Consider the following 23,181-nt stretch of genomic DNA (forward strand, 5'->3'; position numbering starts at 1 on the left):
TTGTAAATTTTGATCTGTAAGTTGTTTAAGAGATCGGCCTCCTTCCCACACCATGTAACCAAGCCATACGATAGAGTGGGCATTATCTGTGCTGCCATCACTTTTAATTGGTGGTTATAGTTAGGACAGTCTATTTTTCCTTTTAGGGAGCGGTGGGCAAAAATAACGGATTGTGCCTTTGCTTTTAATGCTGTTTTGTGGTCATTGTAATTTCCTCCTTTTGTTATTGTTATTCCCAAATACTTGTAATTCTCTTGTTCTTTCACTGTTATCCCTTGTGCCGTCCATTTGTACTTTAATTTTTTCGGGTCAACTAGATGGACCACTTTAGTTTTTTCTTTGTTTAGGTCCAAGCTTTCCCTTTCTAAGTACGATGTTAGTTTGTTAATGGCTCTTTGTAAACCGATTGGGGATTTACTCAACAAAACAATGTCATCAGCATATTGTAAATAGTATATTGGGTTATTTACCAAGTGTGGAGGGTGACTATCTACTGATTCGATCGCATTTGTAAGGTCAGAAAGAAAAATATTAAAGAGAGTGGGGGCTAAAACGCAGCCTTGTTTTAGACCTTGGTGCGTTGGGATACTCCCTGTAGTACTACCTCCATTTCCCAGTTTCACCTTTGTCCAAGTATTGTGATGTAAGGCTTTGATGGCTAATAAGAGCTGGTGTGGCAGCCCCCAACTCTCCAACTTACTCCATAGGCGCTCTCTGTTTACTCGATCGAAGGTGGACTTGATGTCTATAAAACAGGCATACAGGCGAGTGCCCTTTTCTACAGCTTGATCTATTAGGATAGCCAGACAAGTTAGGTTAGTTATTGTTCCCATTCCTTGCCTAAATCCTCTTTGAAATTTTGGCATAATCTTTGTTTCTGAAATCCAAGCTTGTAGTTCGAGTAAGATACAAGAGGCATATAGTTTGGCCTCCACATCTATTAAGGATATCAATCTGTAGTTTGAGGGGTTACGATGGTCACCGTGCTTAAATATGGGTTGGATGATGCTACCTTTCCAGGAGGCGGGTAACTCTGCTTGTTTGTATATTTGATTGAACAGGGGTGTTAGGGTCTATATATATATATAAAAATATTAATATATATACATACATTTCAAAACATCAGTGATTTGCACACCTCAGCGAATTTGATCTATTTCTGTCATTATGGATGGAATTAATGCACCCATTCAATTTTAACTACAGCGGGGGAACCTGCACTAGAATGGAGACAACAAAAGGAAGGCTTTAAAGCCTAAATTGAAGCTACTGGTGCTGATGATTTTAACGAGAATCGTAAATTGGCCATTTTAAAACATTGTCTAGAGGCAGAGGGAAGTAAAATTCTTAGTCATTTGCCTCCCATAACAGTACGTCAAGAAGATGAAGATGATGTTGACGTATATGAAATTGCATTAGAACAATTTGGCAAGTTATATATATAAACGTCAATGTGGTTGTTGCAAGACATACATTTCTGAGTAGAGGTCATATGCCTAATGAGCCAATTGATACTTTAATGAGTTATTTAAGAAAATTAGCAGCAAAATGTAAGTATGCTTCATTTTTTGATCAAGTGTTACGGGATCAGATAGTTCCCAAGATAGCAGACACCAAGTTGCAGAAAAGTTGTTGTCTGCAGAGGATTTAACTCTAGATAAAACCATAGAGATTGCACATCACTTTGAAGACATGACGTTAGGTATGAAGGAACTGTCAGATAAGAAAATGGCGGAAATTCAACTGGTTAAAAAGAAAGTTAATGTTGATGAGAAAATAGGTAGTAAGACAAAAACTATAAGTCACAGCTAATTAAATGGTGGAAAAAGAGAATATGTTTGTTTCAAATGTGGTCTCCCAGGGCTATGGGTCAGGTTTGTAGATATTAAAAGGCCAAAGGCCACTATGTTAGGATGTGTGGGAATACGAATAAATACAGAGAGAGTGGATGAGGAGATAGCAAAGAAAGGAAAAATGATATAAGAGAGGTTATGTATGAACCGGGAAACGATAACCTAAGTGAAGAAGAATTTATATTAATTGTATTTGAGATAAATGGGAAAAACAGAGATGTTCCCTTTTGTAAAGTTGAGATTAAAGGGAAAGAAATCAATGTAATGGCAGATTCTGGTTCCAGACATACAATAATAGGTGATGAGTGGCTGAAAGAATGGCCAAATGTGAAGTTATCACCACCCGATATTAGATTGGTGGGTTATGGAAAAAAGCTAATTGATGTATTTTTGGATATTTTGAGTCAGATTAAACTTTAAAGGTAAAACCATAGGACTGAAAATGTATGTGGACAAAGAAGGTTCTTGTTTGCTAGGTTGGCCTCAGCAGAGAGACTTAATGATTTAGCTGGATCCTAATCATCCAGATCAAGTGTTAGGTTATAATGACCTGGTGTTCCAAGTTGATGAAAGTAAATCAACTGATTTGGAGAAACTATTTCCCAAAGTTTTTTCCTCTCAACTAGGATATCTGAAGAAATTTGTGCACAAGATTTTAAAACAATTGGCTGTACCTAAAGTGCAAAAAGTCAGAAACATGCCTTTAGCCATGAGGGACGCATTACAGGAGGAATTGAAGAAATTGTGAGACAAAGATGTGATTGAAGAAATAGAGTCCTCAGAATGGTTATCACCAGTAGTTGTCGTACATAAACCAAACGGTAAAGTCAGATTGTGTATTGACTTAAGGGATCTAAATGAGTGTGTGTGGGTGGATCTGAATCCCCTGCCCAATATTGCTGATTTGTTTGCTAATTGAAGGGGCTAATTGTATTTTCAACTTTGGATCTATCTAGTGCGTACCACCAAATTGCATTGCATGAAGAAAGCAAACCGTACACATCATTTATAACTTCTGATGGGACTTTTAGATACAAAAGACTGCCCTTTGGGCTGATTTCACCGTCATCAGTCTTTCAAAGGGCTATGCACAAGCTTTTTAAAGATTTCAAAAATGTACTATATTTTCAAGATTATATTTTGGTCTTACAAAAGACAACTGTAAATTCGGTGTGCAATCAGTAGATTACTTGGGGCACAGTATTGGTAAGGATGGTGTGGCTCCCAAACATAGCTTAGTCAGAACAATAAAAGAAGCTCCTGAACCACAAAATAATGACCAACGTAGGTCATTTCTTGGGCTAGCATAGTACTACGCAAATTGTATTCCATTGTTTGCAGACTAAACAGTTAATATGAGAAATTTGATGAAGAAAAATCAAATGTTCCAATTGGATGAAAGTAGCACCTCTGAATTTAAGTCTTGAAAACATGAGATAGCATCAGCTCAGCATTAGTGACATTTGACACAAGATGTAATCTGTTATTGTGTCTGATGCCAGTAACGTTGGTATTGGGGCGGTGTTGATGCAGAACCACAATGGTAAATTTCTACCTGTGGCTTTTGCATCAAGACCGTTAAGAGGTGCACAAAGTAAATACTCAACCTTAGAAAAAGAGACTCTAGCATGCTGGTGGGAGATTGAATATTTTCACAGGTATGTGTATGGTACAAAATTTAAAGTACAATCTGACCCTCGACCATTAGTAGATTTGTTTACAACAAAAGGGTGTGGTAAGGCAACTCCCAGGATTTCCAGATGGCAATATAAATTGCAAGAATTTCATTTTAAGGTTAAATACATCACGGGAGTAAAAAACATTTTAGCAGATTGTCTAGATTGCCAGTAACTTGCGATAAGGTCAAGATTAAAGATGATGACATGGAGAGGGTGGTGTCAATTTGTGAGGTGTCCAAAGGATGTATTCAAGAGAGTCAATGGAAAACGGCGTGTGAAAATGATAACAACATTGTACAGGTATTGAGGTATTTAGGATCAACTTGGCCGAAAAAGAAAGATTTAGATGAACGATTGAAACGTTTTTTCAGTGTGCTGATGAGTAAACAGAATAGGATGATATTTTGTTGACGGGGGAGCAACTAGTTGTGCCAGAAGTGTTTAAGGGAGTTGATTTTGAATATGGCTCATGAGGGTCAACCCGGTATGAGCAGTATGAAATGGAGAATTAAATTGGAATTTTGGTGGCCAGCTATTGATAAAAGTATCGAAAGAAAAGTAAGATCATGTGTGGAATGTGCCATTAGAGATAAATCCCCCAAAAATGGTGGAGTACGAAAAATTACCAATGTCATGACCCACAAGTGTTTGGAAAAGAGTGTCTTTAGACATTGCAGGACCTGTGTGATTTGGCAAAAGTCTTAGGTTTGCTACTGTACTGATTGATCAGCTGTCCCAATGGTCTGAAGTTACATTGGTACAGCAGGTTACATCAAGTATAATAATTCAGTTTTTGTGTGAGATTTTTGAGACGGAAGGATTTCCTCTGTGTTTGGTGACATATAATGGAGTTCGGCTGGTTTCAATGGAAATGAGGAATTTTCTCAAAAATCATTGGATTGAGCATATACGCACATAAGTTTACTATCTTCAAAGCAATGGGATCGTGGAAAGATGGATTTGTGTGTTAAAGGAAGGGTTGCAACTTATGGTAGTCAAAGGTAAGAATTATTATCAGGCCATTGAGGGGTTATTGTGAAGTTACAGAAACACTCTGAGAAATTGTGAGGAGGCATCTCCTTTTGAAAAAGTGAGAGGAAGAAGAGCACTGTGTAATATGAATCAGAAGCGGATGTCAGTCTTGATAGACAAATCTAAGGATGGAAACAGAGGAGTGAGTAGTCAAAGATTGCCTGAAGGTCAATCAAGGTGTTGAACAACAGTTACCCATTAGTAAGAACGAGTGGGTGCATGTGAAAAAGGGGAGAATGGTGAGATCAGGAGAATCAAAATACTATGTGCCAATGAAGGTAGTCAGAGTAGGTAAACAGGTTGTTGAGTTATCAGATAGCAATGTGTGGATGTTGAGCAAAGTTGTGAAAGTTCCCAGGTAGTTATAGCCGGAAGATGTTGGTAATTCACCCAGTGGAGAGGAAAATAGAAACTGGCGTAGAAAAGTGAGTCTACATGGAAGTAATTCTGATCAGCAGATTGAAGTACAGGGAAAGGAGAAATCTGAGATGCGCACTAGAAGGAAACCTGTTTGGAGCAAGGATTATGTCATGGGCTAAGCACACTTGGGCATATACAACATTCTAGGATAAAATGCTACTGGTGATTAAATGGAGATGATTACATTTGGTAAGAATAAGTTGCAAAGCTATATTGGAATGTAAATATGAATTGTACACTTTTTATGCATGTGTTCATTACTAACATTTAATTACCAATGTTATATTGTTATTTACGAAGGGGGATGTGTTACATCTCGGCCAATCCCGTTCTATGGAATCAGTGGTACGGGACGCTAGATTACTAGATTCCATGGGACAACAGTTGACCCAGGCTCTTCAAGCTACTATACACCAACGATGTTGGAGGTAATAAAGATTTCCAAAAGATACCTTCATGTGACTGCATTCACTGTCTGGAAAGAGACTTAGGGGAACTGAGATTGAGCACATACCTCAGCAACCTGAGGATGAGCTACAGGTTCTGGGAGCTAAATGAAGCAATGTCCCTGAAGCACCAGATCACCCCCAGCGCCTACTGTGAGGATTGAGGGTAACTAGGAGCTTGAGAGATCTGATGGTGACCAAGATCTTCATGCCCTTACGGCGAGCAGAGCAGCAAGGAAGCTACGCAGAGATATTAGCTTTGGATTTTTTTTTATAGAACATCAATAGAAAACTTCTCAGTAAGTGACAGCAAAGGGTCGTGGGTTTTAGAGTTAACACAAGGGCCCCTGGTAGGATCTGTCTTACCCCACCTTAGGATCACTTTGCACCTCCTGAATTAAAGTGCTTCTGGGGTTGGTGCAGAGATCCCTCTTGGGCCACAAGTTGGACTGGCCATGCAAAATGGCTGAATCTGGCTCCGCTGCTTGTTAAGATTATTGATGCATGGAAAGCTGCAACTTTCTGCCGGTTGCCGGATGGTCGTTTGGCTGATTAATTTGACATTTGTTTCTGTACTGTCCTTATGCTCTTGGGGTTCTCCCTTTAAAAAGCTGTTGCTTTTGTTTTGTTGTAATACTATAGGATGTTTACCCTCATTCTGTGGAGGGAGAGCATGGATGCCAAAGGGCTCCATGTATTGTGGTAAAAAGACGGTTAAACTGGTATGATGGACGAGCTTTGGGCACTTGCTGTACATTTAAAAGTGTTCTAAATTGACTTGGATGTGGGTTCGGAGGAAGCTTGACATGAAGGGTGGCCTGAAGGCAGCTTTTACCATATATTTCTCAAATCGTGGTATCGTCGTTTACGTGGAGGGCTGTGACTGCATTTTATCATGGGCTTTCTCCTTGATTATTTAAACCAGATGTTATCATGGTTCCATCACGTCTATGGCATCTATCATATGACTGTTCTTTCTTATAGTATTCAAGTCAACTGCCACTCAGATAGAATTTTGACATCTGTCTTTGCACATGTGGGCCTTTAGGCAATGAAGCTGTCTAATGAAGGTGTATTAAATTGCAATTTATTTTGTGAAATTTGTCCATTGTATGTATTATTATTATGTATTCGAATTATCATGTTCAAGTTCAGGTTGATAACAGACTACATGCGATGCTCATCAGGTTTATGGCTGATGGAATATAATAAGCTATGACCACCTAATAAAGAGAGAATGCAAGAAGAACCAAAGTCAGAGAAAGGGACGGAAAGACAGGGACATAACTAGAAAGAGTCAGAGAGACACAACAAAGAGATACAGGCAGATAAGGACAAAGAAAGATGGAGAAATAGGGACAGGCAGAGGGGAGAGAAAGAGGAGAGGGAGAATGTAAAGAAGCCAAAGACAGGGAGAGACGGGGAGAAGGAAAGACAGAAACAGGCAGGGTGAGAGACATGGAAAATAAAGAGAAAGACCACATAAGACAAAGAGAGAGCGAGAGACTGGGATCGCTTGAGAGAGGAGAAGATGGATAGAGACAGAAGAACAAGGTTAGAGGGTGAGCAAGACAATGAGTGGGAAACAGCTAGGGAAAAGGTAGAGATGGACAGAAATAGAAAGACAGGGAATGATGGGGGATAGAGAAAGGGATAGAGATATGAACAAGAAGAGACATAGGGAACGACTTAGGGAGAGAGAAAGACAGAGACAGGGAGAACAAGAGAAGTGGAGATGGAGAGATAGAAAAAGAGGCACACATAAAGGCAGGGAGAGTAATCAAAGGACACGAGGAGAAACTACACCCCCTCCCCAGTTTGCTAAAAATTTATCTTACAGAATCCAGGGTCTAACACTAGTGAAGACAGAGACATTGTGTGTGTGTGCTAGGACTCAGATCACTGACTGTCACTCCCCATGGCCAGCTTCAACATCAGTAACCAGGAAAGGAATCTCACAGAAAATTAGCTGCGTGGAGCCTCCTTTGAAGTAAGGATTTGAGCACCTGCTGAGTAGAGGTGCTGGAGGGGCTTATGCATTAAATAAATGTTGTCTGGAAAATAAGGACTGCTAAGAGCTGAGGCAGGAGGTTCAGAACTCCTCCACTACAATCCAGGGAAAGATTGACCCCACCAAGACCCTTTTCCACTTGCAGCGCGCCCTGAAGTTGTAATACCTGTGATGGCTGCTGTAATCTAAAGATTAATATGGATTCAACAGGTGGCGGCCTGGGGACCATTCTGTCCCCGCGGCATGCCCAAAAGTTGCGAAGGCTGTGATGACCTGGTCCTCAGAGATAACATCCCGACTGTCTCTTGTCCCGCATCAAGGTTCAATATATATGACTGCGTAGCACACCCAAAAAGCTGTGGCCACAAATCAGTGGCCACTCTTAAAGAAACCCATGGCACTTAGAAGAGGTGAGTGCTAGTACTAGATTGCATTCCACACGGTGGGTCCTCTGTTCTCCTGACCTACACTGGACTATACTGCAATCCCGGATTACATCTTTGTTTGGGTGGTGGGTTTTGTGACGGATCTAAGGAAGACTCATCTAGGACACACTATACAAGGCTGCGCAGTGTGGGGCATGGTGTGTGCTATCATCACCTCACCTCTACATCTGGAGCACACACCTGCATGTAAGTATAAGCCCAGAGACAGCAGCAACGTCAGCTGGGACAGAATGGAATGAAAGAGGCTGCTACAGCTGGCGGTGCAAGGATGTACGCCACTGGGAGGTGTGGCACCACTACTCTCAACTGACAACAGTGAGCCAGCTCACACTGAACTAAACACTGAGGGGCTTATTTATAAGAGGCCTGCGCCGCCAGAGCGTAACTTTTTTAGACGCTCAGACCTCTTATTCATATCTATGGGGCGACGCATAGCCACCCTGCATGACATTGCATGGCCTCATAGATATGAAGTAAGGCAAGGCAGCACCTTACTCTTCGTCAAGGAGGTATTCCATGGGCATAGTTGGGGGTGTTTCTCACGCCTCCATGGATTGTTTATGTGCAGGAAGGTGTCCCTTCCTGCACAAAGACAATCCTGCCAACAACGCAGACATGGTGCAAGGGTACCTGCATTGGTGCTAGGCATCAAATGGTGAGCCAGCACTGGCTGAAGGGACAGGAATGCGCTGTATATCATAAATACAAAAAGAACAATTGATGGACAGAATGCAGAACAATGTCATACATTCACCCCAGTACCGAGATCTGGGTCTAAATCCTTCGTTTTTTTGCTCTCCATGCCATTCCAGCTTAAACCCAGCCGTATGGAAATCAGTTTTGCCCCTGCTCCCCTTGAAAACACTCCAGCACGAACTACCAGGCCAGGTCTTCCCTGGACCGGAAACAAGCATTCCTGGGACCGGTTTCGTGGTATCATCTCTCATCAGCCAGGCTAGCTTGACTCCAGTGGAATCGAGAGCACAAGACCCACATCTGGGCATACCCGTCCCACTCGGGGTGACAAATACCTGGGGGTGAATGTTTGATTCATTCACTTTTTCTTGAGCACTGCCATTTGGTGAATAGTAGGGGTGAGGGTGTGAGTGCAGCTACTGTTTTTCAAGGTGAGGAATTTTTGCGCTCATGTTTTGGGTACGCCTGCTTAGATACAGCTCAATTACTACCAGCTGAATGAAACATTGCTCTGCAAAAAAATGTGTTTGGGGCGCAATCTGGAACCGATGATTTAAAATGGTTCACTAACTTTAGACAGTGAATCCACACACCTGTATGGAAAATGTGTATAAAAGTGGGATCCAAACCATCCCACTTTGTTCTAGTCCCAAGTTCTTCTTGAGAAAGGAAATGGGTGCTCACCAGATTAATCGAAGAACTGCTGTATAACCATGGTGTCTGCCTGACAGCCAGTCTCCCAGAAATTAGGGGAAATCACCTGAAATCTGCGGATGTATGACGTTACAACGCATGCTATTACAACGCATACCATTACAACGCATTTTTTACAACGCAAATACTACTACAACGCATTACTTTACAACGAACACTTTTACAACGCAAAACCTATTAAAATACTTAAAAGTGCTGTTACAACGAAATCTATTACAACGCATACCATTACAACGCGATTTTTTTTTTTTTTATTTAAAAGTACAATAAAATCTGGCACGGGAGGCAGGGAAATTAGGGGTTTTAGGGTGGGGAAGTGTATTAAAATGTGGAGAAAAACTGTACGTAAATCTACTGAAATGCATTACCAAATTAATACTCGAGTATTAAAATTAATACTCGAGTATTAAAATTAATACTCAAAATCCCCCCTAAAATTCCGTTTTCACACATTTCAAAGTTTTACACAAAGAACGAAAGATTTAACAACAGTACATACACATTTTTATCATGATTACATCGGAAAGTAAGTAAACAGAGTAAAACAGAAGACACATACACATAGGCGCCATTTTATCCATCTCACTTGTAAAACTTGTCCTACAACACTTTCTATGAAAACAATACCAAAAGACATGTTCCAAAATGGATGCCAAAACGGAGCAAATGAATGAAAACAATACATTTTTAAATGCTTTTTTAAATTATCATTTTCCACAGTAAAATAAAGTATAAAAAAAAACACAACCAACGCACTTTTGAAAAAAATTAATAGTGACACTGAGTAAAACTTATAAATACCAGGAAGACACCATTTTGCAATCAGTTGATTATCAACTACCAGAGAGACCAGACGTCAAAACCTGACCCTCTGTCACCTCCACTGCGACCTCCTCAGAGAGAGCACTGAATTCGTTCGGAAAAGCATTATTAGTTTGCAACTACTAGTAAGTCAGTAAAATATTTTTACACCTTGCTTTAGCGTAAAATATGTTTGCTTTCCATACAAAATATGTATTTAAATTTTTTATATTAACTTTTAAAATGTACTGTTTCTAATTTGTTATCACTAAAAATATATACCAACTTAAAACAACTACTTTCTTTTCCAAAAACAGAAACTTGCTATATTTTGAAAATCAAGAATTGGTGTACCTAATTTTGCATCACCTCCACGTAATCGACTCACCTTTACTATTGTGAAGGTAAATGTTATTTAATTGTAATTATTTTACTTTAAAAAAATATTTTTAGCATTAGCTAAAGTGTTGTATGGCAAAGGTGATTTTTTTTTTTTTTTACTCATTCACACTACATCATAAACGAAATTATACCATGGTGCAGGGGTAACAATTACTAATATGACTTCAGTTAGGTACTACATTTGAAAAAGCGTTTCATGTTACTGGGGTAACTATTAGTATTCTAAGTCCCAGAATGTTCATCAGTAGAGTAATTGAGTGATAGTGTAGGTGTATCCATTATTACTCTTATTTTAAAATGCATTCAATGTGTATTATGTTTTGCTTTACCAATTGTTACTCATACTCATTTGTCAAATATCATATTTTCCAAAAATTGGTTATTTTGTTTTAACCAACGTTGGCTAAGTAACATTAATTTTTATAACTTTTTTTTATTTCCAGAGTAAATCGGTTACAAGTTTCAGGATTAATTAAATTTAAAAAATAACTTTATCCTGCAGCCAGCATTACCAAAAAGGCACGAGAACAAACAACAACTGAAAAAGGTATTTTAAATTTTCAGTGTTATAATTTCCACAATTTAATAGTCATTCCTTTTGCTATTGTTACTCCAGTAAAGTGCAGAAATAGGATAACTGGTGGATAGTGTAGGGGTACAATTAACTATTCCAACTCCAGGAAGGTGCAGCAGTAGGGAAAGTGTTGGATGGTGTAGGGGTACATTTCTCTATTCTAACTCCAGGAAGGTGCAGTAGTTTGGAAAGTGTTATGTAGTATTAGTTATATTCTATGTCATAATTTAAAAAAGTAAATCAGAATTTGCATTTTTCAACAACGTTAAGTTATTTTATTTTCTCTTTTTTTTCCAAAGACAATTGTTTGTTTCGTTGCTGAAAGATTCAGTCCATCACATACGTGACAACTCCAGCCAACAGGCCAATTCCACTTAAGAAGCCTCACCAAGAAAAGCAATTTCAAAAAAACAAGGTATTGTTATACAGCATTGTTTTTAAACCTTCAATATGTTAGACTAACCATTTATTTTTTAATGTAAATATAATCCCAAAATAATTAAAAAAACAGTTGCAGTTTGAAGAATTTTTTTTCATAACTCCAGGAAGGTGCAGCGGTAGGGAAAGTGTTGGATGGTGTAGGGGTGCAATTTACTATTCAAACTCCAGGAAGGTGCAGCAGTAGGGAAAGTGTTGGATGGTGTAGGGGTGCAATTTACTATTCCAACTCCAGGAAGGTGCAGCAGTAAGGAAAGTGTTGGATGGTGTAGGGGTGCAATTTACTATTCCTACTCCAGGAAGGTGCAGCAGTAGGGAAAGTGTTGGATGGTGTAGGGGTGCAATTTACTATTCCAACTCCAGGAAGGTGCAGCAGTAGGGAAAGTGTTATGTACTATAAGTTAAATTGAATATCATTTTTGCAAAAAGTTATTGTAAATTCACATTTCTCTACAACGTTCAGTTTTCTCATTTTATCCTTTTAACACTTTTGCAGACAATTGTTTTTGTTTTACGATTCCAACCAACAAATAAGTGTCTACTCCAGCCTGCAGGCCATTCCCACTTCAGAAGCCTCACCAAGGAAACCAATTCCAAAAAAACAAGGTATTTTTATACAACATTATATTTAAACCATCAATTAGTTTAACAAACAGTTTTCTTTTTTTTAATAATATTCCCAAAATGTATAACAAAGTTTTCTGATTGAAGATTTTTTTTTTTTAATCCTGGAAGGTGCAGCAGTAGGGAAAGTGTTGGATGTTGTTGGGGTGCAATTTACTATTCCTACTCCAGGAAGGTGAAGCAGTAGGGAAAGTGTTGGATGGTGTAGGGGTGCAATTTACTATTCCAACTCCAGGAAGGTGCAGCAGTAGGGAAAGTGTTGGATGTTGTTGGGGTGCAATTTACTATTCCTACTCCAGGAAGGTGCAGCAGTAGGGAAAGTGTTGGATGGTGTAGGGGTGCAATTTACTATTCCAACTCCAGGAAGGTACAGCAGTAGGGAAAGTGTTGGATGGTGTAGGGGTGCAATTTACTATTCCAACTCCAGGAAGGTGCAGCAGTAGGGAAAGTGTTGGATGGTGTAGGGGTGCAATTTACTATTCCTACTCCAGGAAGGTGCAGCAGTAGGGAAACTGTTGGATGGTGTAGGGGTGCAATTTACTATTCCAACTCCAGGAAGGTGCAGCAGTAGGGAAAGTGTTGGATGGTGTAGGGGTGCAATTTACTATTCCAACTCCAGGAAGGTGCAGCAGTAGGGAAAGTGTTGGATGGTGTAGGGGGAAAAATTACTATTCCTACTCCAGAAAGGTGCAGCAGTAGGGAAAGTGTTGGATGGTGTAGGGGTGCAATTTACTATTCCAACTCCAGGAAGGTGCAGCAGTAGGGAAAGTGTTGGATGGTGTAGGGGTGCAATTTACTATTCCTACTCCAGGAAGGTGCAGCAGTAGGGAAAGTGTTGGATGGTTTTGGGGTGCAATTTACTATTCCAACTCCAGGAAGGTGCAGCAGTAGGGAAAGTGTTGGATGGTGTAGGGGTAAAAATTACTATTCCTACTCCAGGAAGGTGCAGCAGTAGGGAAAGTGTTGGATGGTGTAGGGGTGCAATTTACTATTCCAACTCCAGGAAGGTGCAGCAGTAGGGAAAGTGTTGGATGGTGTAGGGGTGCAATTTACTATTCCTACTCCAGGAAGGTGCAGCAGTAGGGAAAGTGTTGGATGGTGTAGGGGTGCAATTTACTATTCAAACTCCAGGAAGGTGCAGCAGTAGGGAAAGTATTGGATGGTGTAGGGGTGCAATTTACTATTCCAACTCCAGGAAGGTCCAGCACTAGGGAAAGTGTTGGATGTTGTTGGGGTGCAATTTACTATTCTAACTCCAGGAAGGTGCAGCAGTAGGGAAAGTGTTGGATGGTGTAGGGGTGCAATTTACTATTCCAACTCCAGGAAGGTGCAGCAGTAGGGAAAGTGTTGGATGGTGTAGAGGTGCAATTTACTATTCCAACTCCAGGAAGGTGCAGCAGTAGGGAAAGTGTTGGATGGTGTAGGGGTAAAAATTACTATTCCAACTCCAGGAAGGTGCAGCAGTAGGGAAAGTGTTGGATGGTGGAGATGTTCAATTTACTATTCCAACTCCAGGAAGGTGCACCAGTAGGGAAAGTGTTGGATGGTGTAGGGGTGCAATTTTCTATTCCAACTTCAGGAAGGTGCAACAGTAGAGAAAGTGTGGGAAGGTGTAACTGTTACATTTTAGGTATTTAATTTACTTTTTCAGGCTAATTTGTTTTTCTTCTCTTCTCTTTTCAGATAATGTCTAGTCTTGAAGCTGCGAAGTACATTAAATCCAGGAAGGGAAAAAATTTATTAAACCATGGAGGATACATATATAGTAAGGAAAGAATAAGTTTAACTAGAAATCATTGGAGGTGTGTGCAATACTACACTACCCATTGCAGTGGCAGAGCGGTTACTGTTGATAATTTAGTTGTGAAAACCACAGAACATAACCACTCTGCCTCTGCAATGGAGGTAGAAATTAGAGAAACAGTGAACGAAATGAAAGCTATTGCAAGCACCTCCAATGATTCTACAGGATCAATTTTAAGAGAGGTTGCACAGCATGTCCCCAGTCATGTTGCTAGTAACATGCCTATAATTCCTAATTTGAGAAGAATTATTCAAAGACAAAAGCAGGCAAGTAACATTCAATTATCTACACCACATTCTTTCTCTGACATTAGAATTCCACATGATCTTTCTATTTCTTTTTCTGATGAACCTTTCCTTCTGCATGACAACGAAAACCCTCAGAAACGAATTCTCATTTTTAGTACCCCACGTAACCTTGCTAAGTTAGAAAGTAGTGAAATTTGGATGATGGATGGGACGTTTAAAAGTACACCCCATCCTTTCACTCAAATTTACACTATACATGCCAAAATTAACAATAGTGTAATTCCATTAGTATATAGTTTGCTACCTGATAAGACTTCTGCAACATACACTGAACTTTTATCAGTGATTAAAAGTAAAACATCTCAAAGTCCTAGGAAAATAATTATTGATTTTGAATTGAGCATGATCAATGTGATCACTAAAACGTACACGGATACCCAAATTCAGGGATGTTTTTTTCATTTTTCCCAGGCATTTTGGCGTAAATTACAAAAAACATCCCTAGTTGCAGAATATTCTCGTGATAGCAAACTACAATTTGAACTAAAAAAATTAACAGCACTTTGTTTTGTTGCTCCCGATAGTGTGGACGAGTACTACACTGCAATTATAGAATCTGTTTATTATACGGGTAACGAAGAAAAATTGGCACCCATTCTAAATTATTTCGAAGACACATGGATTGGACATCTAAGCAGATCGGGTCGCAGGAGGAAGCCACGATTCCATGTGGAGTGGTGGAACTGCTACACGAGTTGTTTAGAGGGAGAAGCAAAAACAAACAATGCCATTGAGGGATGGCATAACTCCTTCAACCACACAATTGGCAAACCTCATCCTAACTTCTACTCTTTTTTTGAAACTTTGAAGAAGGAGCAAAGTTTTCAAGAAATGAGAATAGCCCAAACACTTGCAGGTAGTCTAAACCCACGAGTAACTGTCAAAACAAGGGAAATGTCTGAGAGACTATTGGCTATTGTACAACAATTTTCGTTGTGTGTGGCTATAGACTACCTGGAAAATCTTTCTAACATTCTTTCTTTCTAAAATTAGTTTTTTACTTACTTTCTTGCTTTGCTTCAAATTTAAATATTTTTCAAATTACAATTGGCATACAATGTTTTTTCTAAAAAAGTTTTCAAACAAACAAGTCGGGTCCTTTTTTTTTTGTTTCAAATCTTCATTTCTAGCAAAACTACCAATGTCATCAAATGTACTGTCCCATAGTATTGGACCAATTTTTCAACAACCGAACGCCTTTAGTTTAATTACAGAAAACTTCGTTTTTTATTTCCGACCTAAAAAATCACCAAAACTCAAACCAATCTAAATTGTACATGTCAAGCCATAATCCAAAATGCACATTGCTGCATAAACACCAATTTGTATTCAATCATTAAGTCCCAAAATTTACGAGTACGCTATTTAATTTTCTCTTAGAAATGAAGAACAAAATCACTTTATTTAGTTCCGAAGTTAAGAAATAAACTTTGAGAACAGTAACTTTAAATTTTTTAACAGTTACATACATTTTTTAAAAAAAACAATAACTTTTCGCGACCCGACATAGGCATACATTAATGACATTATTGTGGACATGTTTAAAAACATTTAAAACATCAATTAGTTTTCCCGCAACCTCTCCTTATTCTTTCCTTACTATATATGTATCACTATTAAAGGTTTAATCTATAATTTAAAGTGAAAATATTTCCTACCTGGACGCAGATCAGCTTCCTGCTGCTTTCTCCTCCGATGCTCTTCAAAATGGCGCATTACGTCGACGCTCACGTCATTACGTCATCGCGTGCTTCAATATTTATAACGGACTACTTTATTTAACTAATCTGTAAATAAATGTTTAAAAATGTAATTAAAATATTTATATATTTTCTAAAAAATGTTCCTTGCTTTGCAAAAATAAATAAAAATATGGTTTATTTTTTATGTTTTTTTCAATAAAGAAATATTTTGAAAACATTATTTGTTTACTGTTATTATTTTATAAATTGTAATTTATTCTTTTAAAATGTAACTTTTTTAATGTAAATTTACTAAATGTGTTCCTTACCTCGACTCTATTTTCTTTTTCCTTCAAAACTTGCTCTTTCTTCTCTTTCTGATCCTTCTTTTCTTGTTCCGCGGGTTGTATATTCTGAAGCTGCCAAAATAAATGAAGGACAAATAAGCTCATAGACTTCAATGCAAAAGCGTGGGAATTTTTTTTTAAAGTAAGTTTTTTTTTTCCTGCTCTATTATCTTTAGGTATTATTATTTCTGAAATGCATTTCTAATTACTCTTTTAATATTAAAAATATTTTTACTTTTTTATCTTTTTTTTTTAACATTTCTCTAATTATTTATTATAATACTCCAAAAGTACTCCTCCTTTTTTTTACAAACATTAAACTTTATATAAGAAGCTTAAAAATACTCTAGTATTAATCATTCTTAATACTAATTTTTTTTTTTATTTATTGTTATTAATTTTAAATAATTGGTCTAGTATTAATATTTAATAATAATCGTTATTTATCTTTTAATTACATATTTTATTTAAATTAAAATTACTCAATTATTAATTTCTCATAATACAATTCTTTTATTATTAATATTTTTTATAAAATTTACTTAAAAAATACTCTGTAATTTTTTAAAAATACTCAAAGCTCTAGTAAAAATAAATAATAATAAATCTTTTTTTCAATTATTAACATATTATAATTAAAATAAAAATACTCAATTATTATTTTGTCATAAGCCAAATCATTTAATTTTTAAAACTATATTTATTTAATTAAACTTTAATAATACTCTTTCATATTACAAAAATACTCATTTTTAAATCTTATATTTTAATATTTAAATTAAAATATACTCTTTGTATTTTGAAAAATACTCAAGTATTAATTTAACTTAAAAAATACTCTTTTATATTAGAAAAATACTCAAGTATTAATATTTTGTTAAACTACTCACATTTTTAAATTTATTTTTAATAAAAAAAAAAAAATTATACAATATATATTTATTTAAGTTAAAATCCAAAAATTAAAAAATGCGTTGTAATAGTATATGCGTTGTAAAAGTACTTACCATATAACATCATGCGTTGTAAATGCATGCGTTGTAAATGCATGCGTTGTAAAGGCTTTTTCAAAGAATGCGTTGTAATGGTATATGCGTTGTAAAAGTACTTACCATATAATAGCATGCGTTGTAAATGCATGCGTTGTAAAAGCTTTTGCGTTGTAAAAAATGCGTTGTTAAAGCATAGCGTTGTAGAAAGTTGCGTTGTAAAGGTAGTTCCCCGAAATCTGCGCTTTCTGCAGGGAGAGAGGAGGATTTGTCTAACTAGCCTAGAATCCTGCTTGCCTGCTGAGAGAGGAAAGGGAGTGTGTCTGACCCTGCAGGAGGACAGACTCTCCAGGATGAGAGGCCCAGCAACTTCCAGGTACGTGAAGCGCCCACAGGAAGATAACAAATAAAGGCACCAAGCCAGGAGTGAACCATACTGCAAAAGAGTCCCACTGGTCTCTCTACACAGGTCCCAATTGAACGGCATCACCACTGCACCAGAGCATATATTCCTGACTCCTCGATCAGTCCACCACGAGCTCAAAGTATTGGTACTGCCACTGCAGACACAGAAAACAAAAGTCACACTGTCGCCGAAGCAGGAAGCCAAGATTGGCATGGAAGCCATAACTGCCAAGAGACATCATTGCAAAGAAACAGCTATGTCCGGTCACTGGCCTGCAGCCAGGCAAGAGAGCCAACACTATTGAAGATTGATGTGACAGGGCAGACCTGTCCATCAAGTCTGCCCTGCAGACCCTTACCCGAACAAGGCTGACTGCAGTCCCTGGGAAGCCCTTGTGATGGACCAGTGGCATCAAAGAGGCAGGCTGTCCTCTACCAGCCATACAGAAGGAAACCCAACGATAGCAGGAAAAAGAGAAACACTAGGGGAAAAGGGGTGCAGTGCTTCACTGTTAAATGCAACTTACTACACTGCATCATGCTGTTATTGTGTTGTGCAGTGTTTCGTTTTTCATTGTGATTAAATTACTTTCTTTTTCTATAAAAGATAGGCACTCAGCTGGACACTACATTATTGTGTATGTCAGCTGGCTCTGGAGTTCTGATCTCTTGCTCACAACACTAACCACCTGAGAAGCATCTGGCTGCTCGACATCGCTACCCAGAGGCAAGCATGTAAATGGTTGCATTTGGTCCAGTTTGCAGAGCCATAGCAGGAGTGTGGGATCTACTTTTAAATTATAGCGTTTAATGCATGAGAAATCAAGATCACCTTAAAGTAAGTCAATTTGGGTTTTTCCCATTTTGGATGTGAAACCGTAATGTATGACGTGATCACTAGTGCCTTTGTTTTACTATAATGAAGAATTGTGGGCTTTACATTGAAAGACAGACTTTCACAATCACACTGAACGTGATGTACCTAATCAAGGACAGGCACAAACGAATTCCCCCTTCACTTGTTCAATTCGCTAAACATAAACAAGCATTGGCATAGCCAATAGGTCTCGCCTTTGGGACCTTATAAGTGTTTAGCCATGCAACAGTTGCATAACTAAATACTTAATAGGTCCCAAAAGCGAGACCTATTGGCTATGCAAAGCGGCTGTGCGGCCGCGAAAGTGAGAGTAATCGCGGCGCGCCCGCGCACATGCACTGTAGCTGTAGGCTGGCCTGGTAGCACTTTTTGGAGCCCTCTCAATAAGTCTCGCCAGACCAGCGCATGCGCTGGGTCAGGCGAGACCTAAAAAGGTTGTTTACACAATGACAGCGAAACAAACAAGCATTGGCATAGCCAATAGGTCTCGCCTTTGGGACCTTATAAGTGTTTAGCTATGCAACAGTTGCATAACTAAATACTTATAAGGTCCCAAAAGCGAGACCTATTGGCTATGCAAAGCGGCCCTGCGGCCGCGAAAGCGAAAGTAATCGCGGTAAAGCGCAGCGCCCGCGCACATGCACTGTAGCTCTAGGCTGGCCTGGTAGCACTTTTTGGAGCCCTCTCAATAAGTCTCGCCAGACCAGCGCATGCGCTGGGTCAGGCGAGACCTAAAAAGGACCATCCTTTTGTCTGGTGTAAAACCAATCCTGTGGTTTAAATTAAAAACAAGTGAACATAAAACTACAAAAATCTAAATGATAACAATGAAAAGCCATTTACACATGACAAAAAATTAGATAGGAATATAAGCATATATTTTAATGTTTATCAAGAAATAAAATTACATTTATACGCCCAAACATTTGTGGCTTGTCATAATTGCAATCTGTCTATGCAAAATATATTACGAAAAGGGCATGTGCCTGTTATTTAAAATCATATACATAAAAACTTTATACATGCAATCTCATGCCATTCATGTTAAAATAAACAATAGCAATTAGTTGTCACGAATTATATAAAAGAACATGACATATTAATCAAAACTGCTAATCGGAACACAAATCTTTAAGAACTGTCTGTATTAAGACTGTTGACGCACTGTTTCGGTGAAATATTAAAATGTTCATCACCTTCTTCAGGACAAATAATACATGTTCCAAAATTATCACTATTTTAATCCAGATAGATTCCACTTAGATAGAACGAGAGCCAATATGGCATTGTTTGTTTCTCAAGGCTGTGCACAATTTAGTTGGGGCAATGTCCTAGAGCTATTTACTTATTAACAACCGTCTAGCAAATGCTCAATGGTTTAGGATTTGAAAGTCTGGTAGAAATTACATGTGAAAATTCCATTAACCCCTTCAGCGCTGGGCGAATTCCGCCGCGGTGCTGAAGGGTTCGAGCGCGGGCGGGCTCATGACGGAACGGTTCCGTCATGAGCACAGCTCAACCGTGGCTCATGACGGAACCGTTCCGTCATGAGCATGGAAGGGGTTAAAATAACTGCCTTTGTAAAATTGACACGACTATTGACAAACTCGGATTCCTGTCCCTTAGACAGAAATAATGGCCGGACCTTAAGAGTCTCTCTCAAGTTATCCTTATCCAATATTTTCAATTAACTGGATGTTCCTTGATATGAAATTGGGACTCATACGAGTTTTAAGCCTCTGCATACAATTCGGGGTGGCGGGAAAAAATCAAGAACAACCTAACTGTTCCAGGCCAAATAACATACCATGTAATGAGTTATTTCATCCGAATAGACTTGGGAACACCTGAATGTAATATAGTAGAGTTGTAAGAGAATCCTCAAAAATACTCAGTAGTAAAATGTTTGTTCTTGCTTGTTTTCCATTGGTGCATACCCTGAGAATCATAAATTGGCATAGTGAATGTATGAAATCCTTTGTCTAAAGCCCTAAAAAAGGACCTGTTGATCCTGCTTGTGAGCACTCACCTTTTCCCATTCTTAGAAGGCATATTTATGCAGGATTTACTGTAGAACTTCACTGAGTTCTTCTTGAACTTTATGACTTAAATGCCCATATGCTTAATTGATTGATGGTCCAGCTTATGTATTTCTGTACTTATGTTCTTTGAGTAAACTTTTAAACTTTACTCCATATCTGTCATTCTAATTGAGAATGTTTACAGCTTCATCCTAATGTATGAGCTTTAACAAAGCAGAGATGGGTCCATCGGGGAGCATCAACGTCCGTTAGGGATTACACTGCTTATTTCCAAGTAATTGGAGAGTGTTGGGCAAGTAATTGAGACACCGTTTGCATGCCGACAGGACTAGCACCATGACACCAGTGACAAGCTACCTCAACCACTCAGTAGCCCCTATTTACCCTGTGCCCCCCAAACAGAGTTAGACACTGTTTCTGTCTGCCTTTATCTATTGGTCAGTCTGCCTCTTTTTAGCCACCTGTTTGTATCTATGTGCTGTCTGTCTCTCTTCAACTATCCAACTGTCTCTGTTTATATGGTGCTATGAATCTATCCATCTGTGAGCCTTCTGTCTGCCTCTAAATGTCTACAACTACCTGCTTCTGTCGACCACTGTCAGTCATTATCTACGTCAGAATACCTCTGTGTGTCTATCTAGAACTGTCCCTTGCTCACTTTGCCACTGGATTCAAGCTAGCCTGGCTGATGAGGGCTGTTAGCCCGAAACCAGTCCCAGGATGCTTGTTTCCGGTCCAGGGAAGACATGGCTTGGCAGTTCGGGCTGGGCTGCTCCCATGAGGCACAGGGCCAAAAACTGATTTGCATATAGCCGGGTCTGAACTGGGGTGGCGAAGTGAGCTAAAAAACGATTTTGGATTTAACCCAGATCTGTGCCTGGGGGTGAGTGTCTGAAAAGTTTCAGCCCTCCATCCATCATCTCCTTGTACTTGCTTAGAACTGTCTCTCGTCATATATGTTTCTATCTATCCCTATCTTCCTCTATCTCTCTCTGCCTCTTTCTGCATTTATCCCCCATCCATCTATGTATCTCTCTCTGCCTCCGTCTACATATTGTCTCTATCTGCCTCAATTTCTATCTGTGCCTCTTCTGCATTTATCTCCCATCCATCTATGCGTCTCTCTCTCTGCCTCTGTCTACCTATTGCCTCAATCTGTCTCCTATTTTTCTCTATCTGTCTCTATCTCTCTGTGTACCTCTTTCTGCGTGTATCCCCCAACCATCAATGTATTTGTCTCAATCTGTCTCCTATCTATCTCTAGCTCTATCTGCCTCTTTCTGCATCTATCTCCCATTATTCATCTATAATTCTCTCTCTGCCTCTGTCTACCAATTGCATCTGTCTCCTATCTATCTCTATCTGCCTCTATATCTCTGTCTCTTTCTGCATCTATCTCTCCTCACCCAACACTGTCTAACTAGTGTATCTGTCTGTTTCTATCTGCTTCTGTTATTTGGACCGTCTGCTTCTATCTGCCTCTCAAATCTCGCGTGTTGTCTAAATATACAATATCCCTGTCGCTCGGTCTGTCATTTCTTTATTTGTCAACAAAGGCTGCTACTGTCTTTCTCTGTGTCTCCATCCCTGTGCTTCTGTTTCTCTTTACATGTCTGTTCGACACTCCTCTCTTTCTCGTTCACCCTCTGTGCCTCCCTTTCTCTCCGCCCCTCATTCACCCCCTCGCTTTCCTTTCCTGTGTTTCCTAGCAGTGTAAGATCGCCTGCTCCCTAGACTCATGGCAGGACAAGACTCCGTTCTGAGCACAACCTGCCCATGCATGGTGCAGTCGAATCGGCTTTAACATGATCACCCTCACGAGATGTAAGTAAACCAGTCCACCAGCCAGCATGCACCCACTCCTGCTTGTGCAGACCGCGGCAGGTACGGGAATTCAGTGACCTACCTTGGCTGAGATCTAAATGTGTAGCCATCAAATTCCATATCCCCGAAGAAGTTCATTAACCCCATACATGAGCTGTCTCACTGGCTCTGTCTCGGATTGCTAATGTCTGGGGGTTGGCTTAAAGTGCAGCCTTAGCGCTTCTGGCTGGTGTGTCCTCCCAATGCTGCAGACATACCTGGTCTCCCCCACAGCACTTCCTGCAGGGCTCGGTTAGGGGCGGGTGCGAGGGCACGGCGATCCCTGGCACGTACTGGCACCCATCTCTCGCCCACCCTCGGAAAGGCCGCGTGATGATCAGATCTCAGTCCCAATCAGTCAACAGGTCGGACAAGTCTTCAAAAGAATGTGGTTTTCCGCTTCTTTCGTTTTGCGAGCAGGAGGCAAACCCCAGACTGCTGGGTCCTAAAACTGCCCATATTACAGGACTAATTTCTACAAGCTGTACTATGTCCTCTGATCTGATGGGCGGCACCGGCACGAACAGGCTGAAACCACAGCAAAGTTCTTCGATAACTGCGTCGCATCAGATGCGTGAACACCTTGCCTACCTACAACTTGAAGCTCTCAAACTACTGTCTCCCTAATTCGGTCATAGTCTCCTATATGCAAAAATTTACTGTAAATCCGACCGTAATTAATATATTACAGTGCGGCGGCTTGTGAACTTTGAGAGTGGTCGGCGTAA

At 39.4% G+C, this 23,181-nt stretch overlaps 1 protein-coding gene across 4 annotated transcripts in view; it reads right to left on the bottom strand.

Annotated features, from left to right (window-relative positions):
* LOC146773110 (anoctamin-10-like) overlaps nucleotides 1–22,980 on the bottom strand; it is a 330,529-nt gene extending 307,549 nt beyond the window's left edge. For 2 of the 4 annotated variants that reach the window (XM_085639952.1, XM_085639949.1), the window contains exons 1-3: nucleotides 22,672–22,807; nucleotides 16,260–16,349; nucleotides 15,907–16,035 (exon numbers count right to left, since the gene is read on the bottom strand). In XM_085639952.1, coding sequence (XP_085496078.1) covers nucleotides 15,907–15,964 — 58 coding nt within the window. In that variant the 5' untranslated portion in view covers nucleotides 15,965–16,035; nucleotides 16,260–16,349; nucleotides 22,672–22,807. Of the gene's footprint in view, nucleotides 1–15,906; nucleotides 16,036–16,259; nucleotides 16,350–22,496 lie in introns of all 4 variants that reach the window. The other 2 variants (XM_085639951.1, XM_085639950.1) reach the window with 2 other exon arrangements.
* Nucleotides 22,981–23,181: the final 201 nt, after the last annotated feature.

The sequence above is a fragment of the Triturus cristatus genome, chromosome 12, assembly GCF_964204655.1.
Source record: "Triturus cristatus chromosome 12, aTriCri1.1, whole genome shotgun sequence".
Lineage (NCBI taxonomy): Eukaryota > Metazoa > Chordata > Amphibia > Caudata > Salamandridae > Triturus > Triturus cristatus.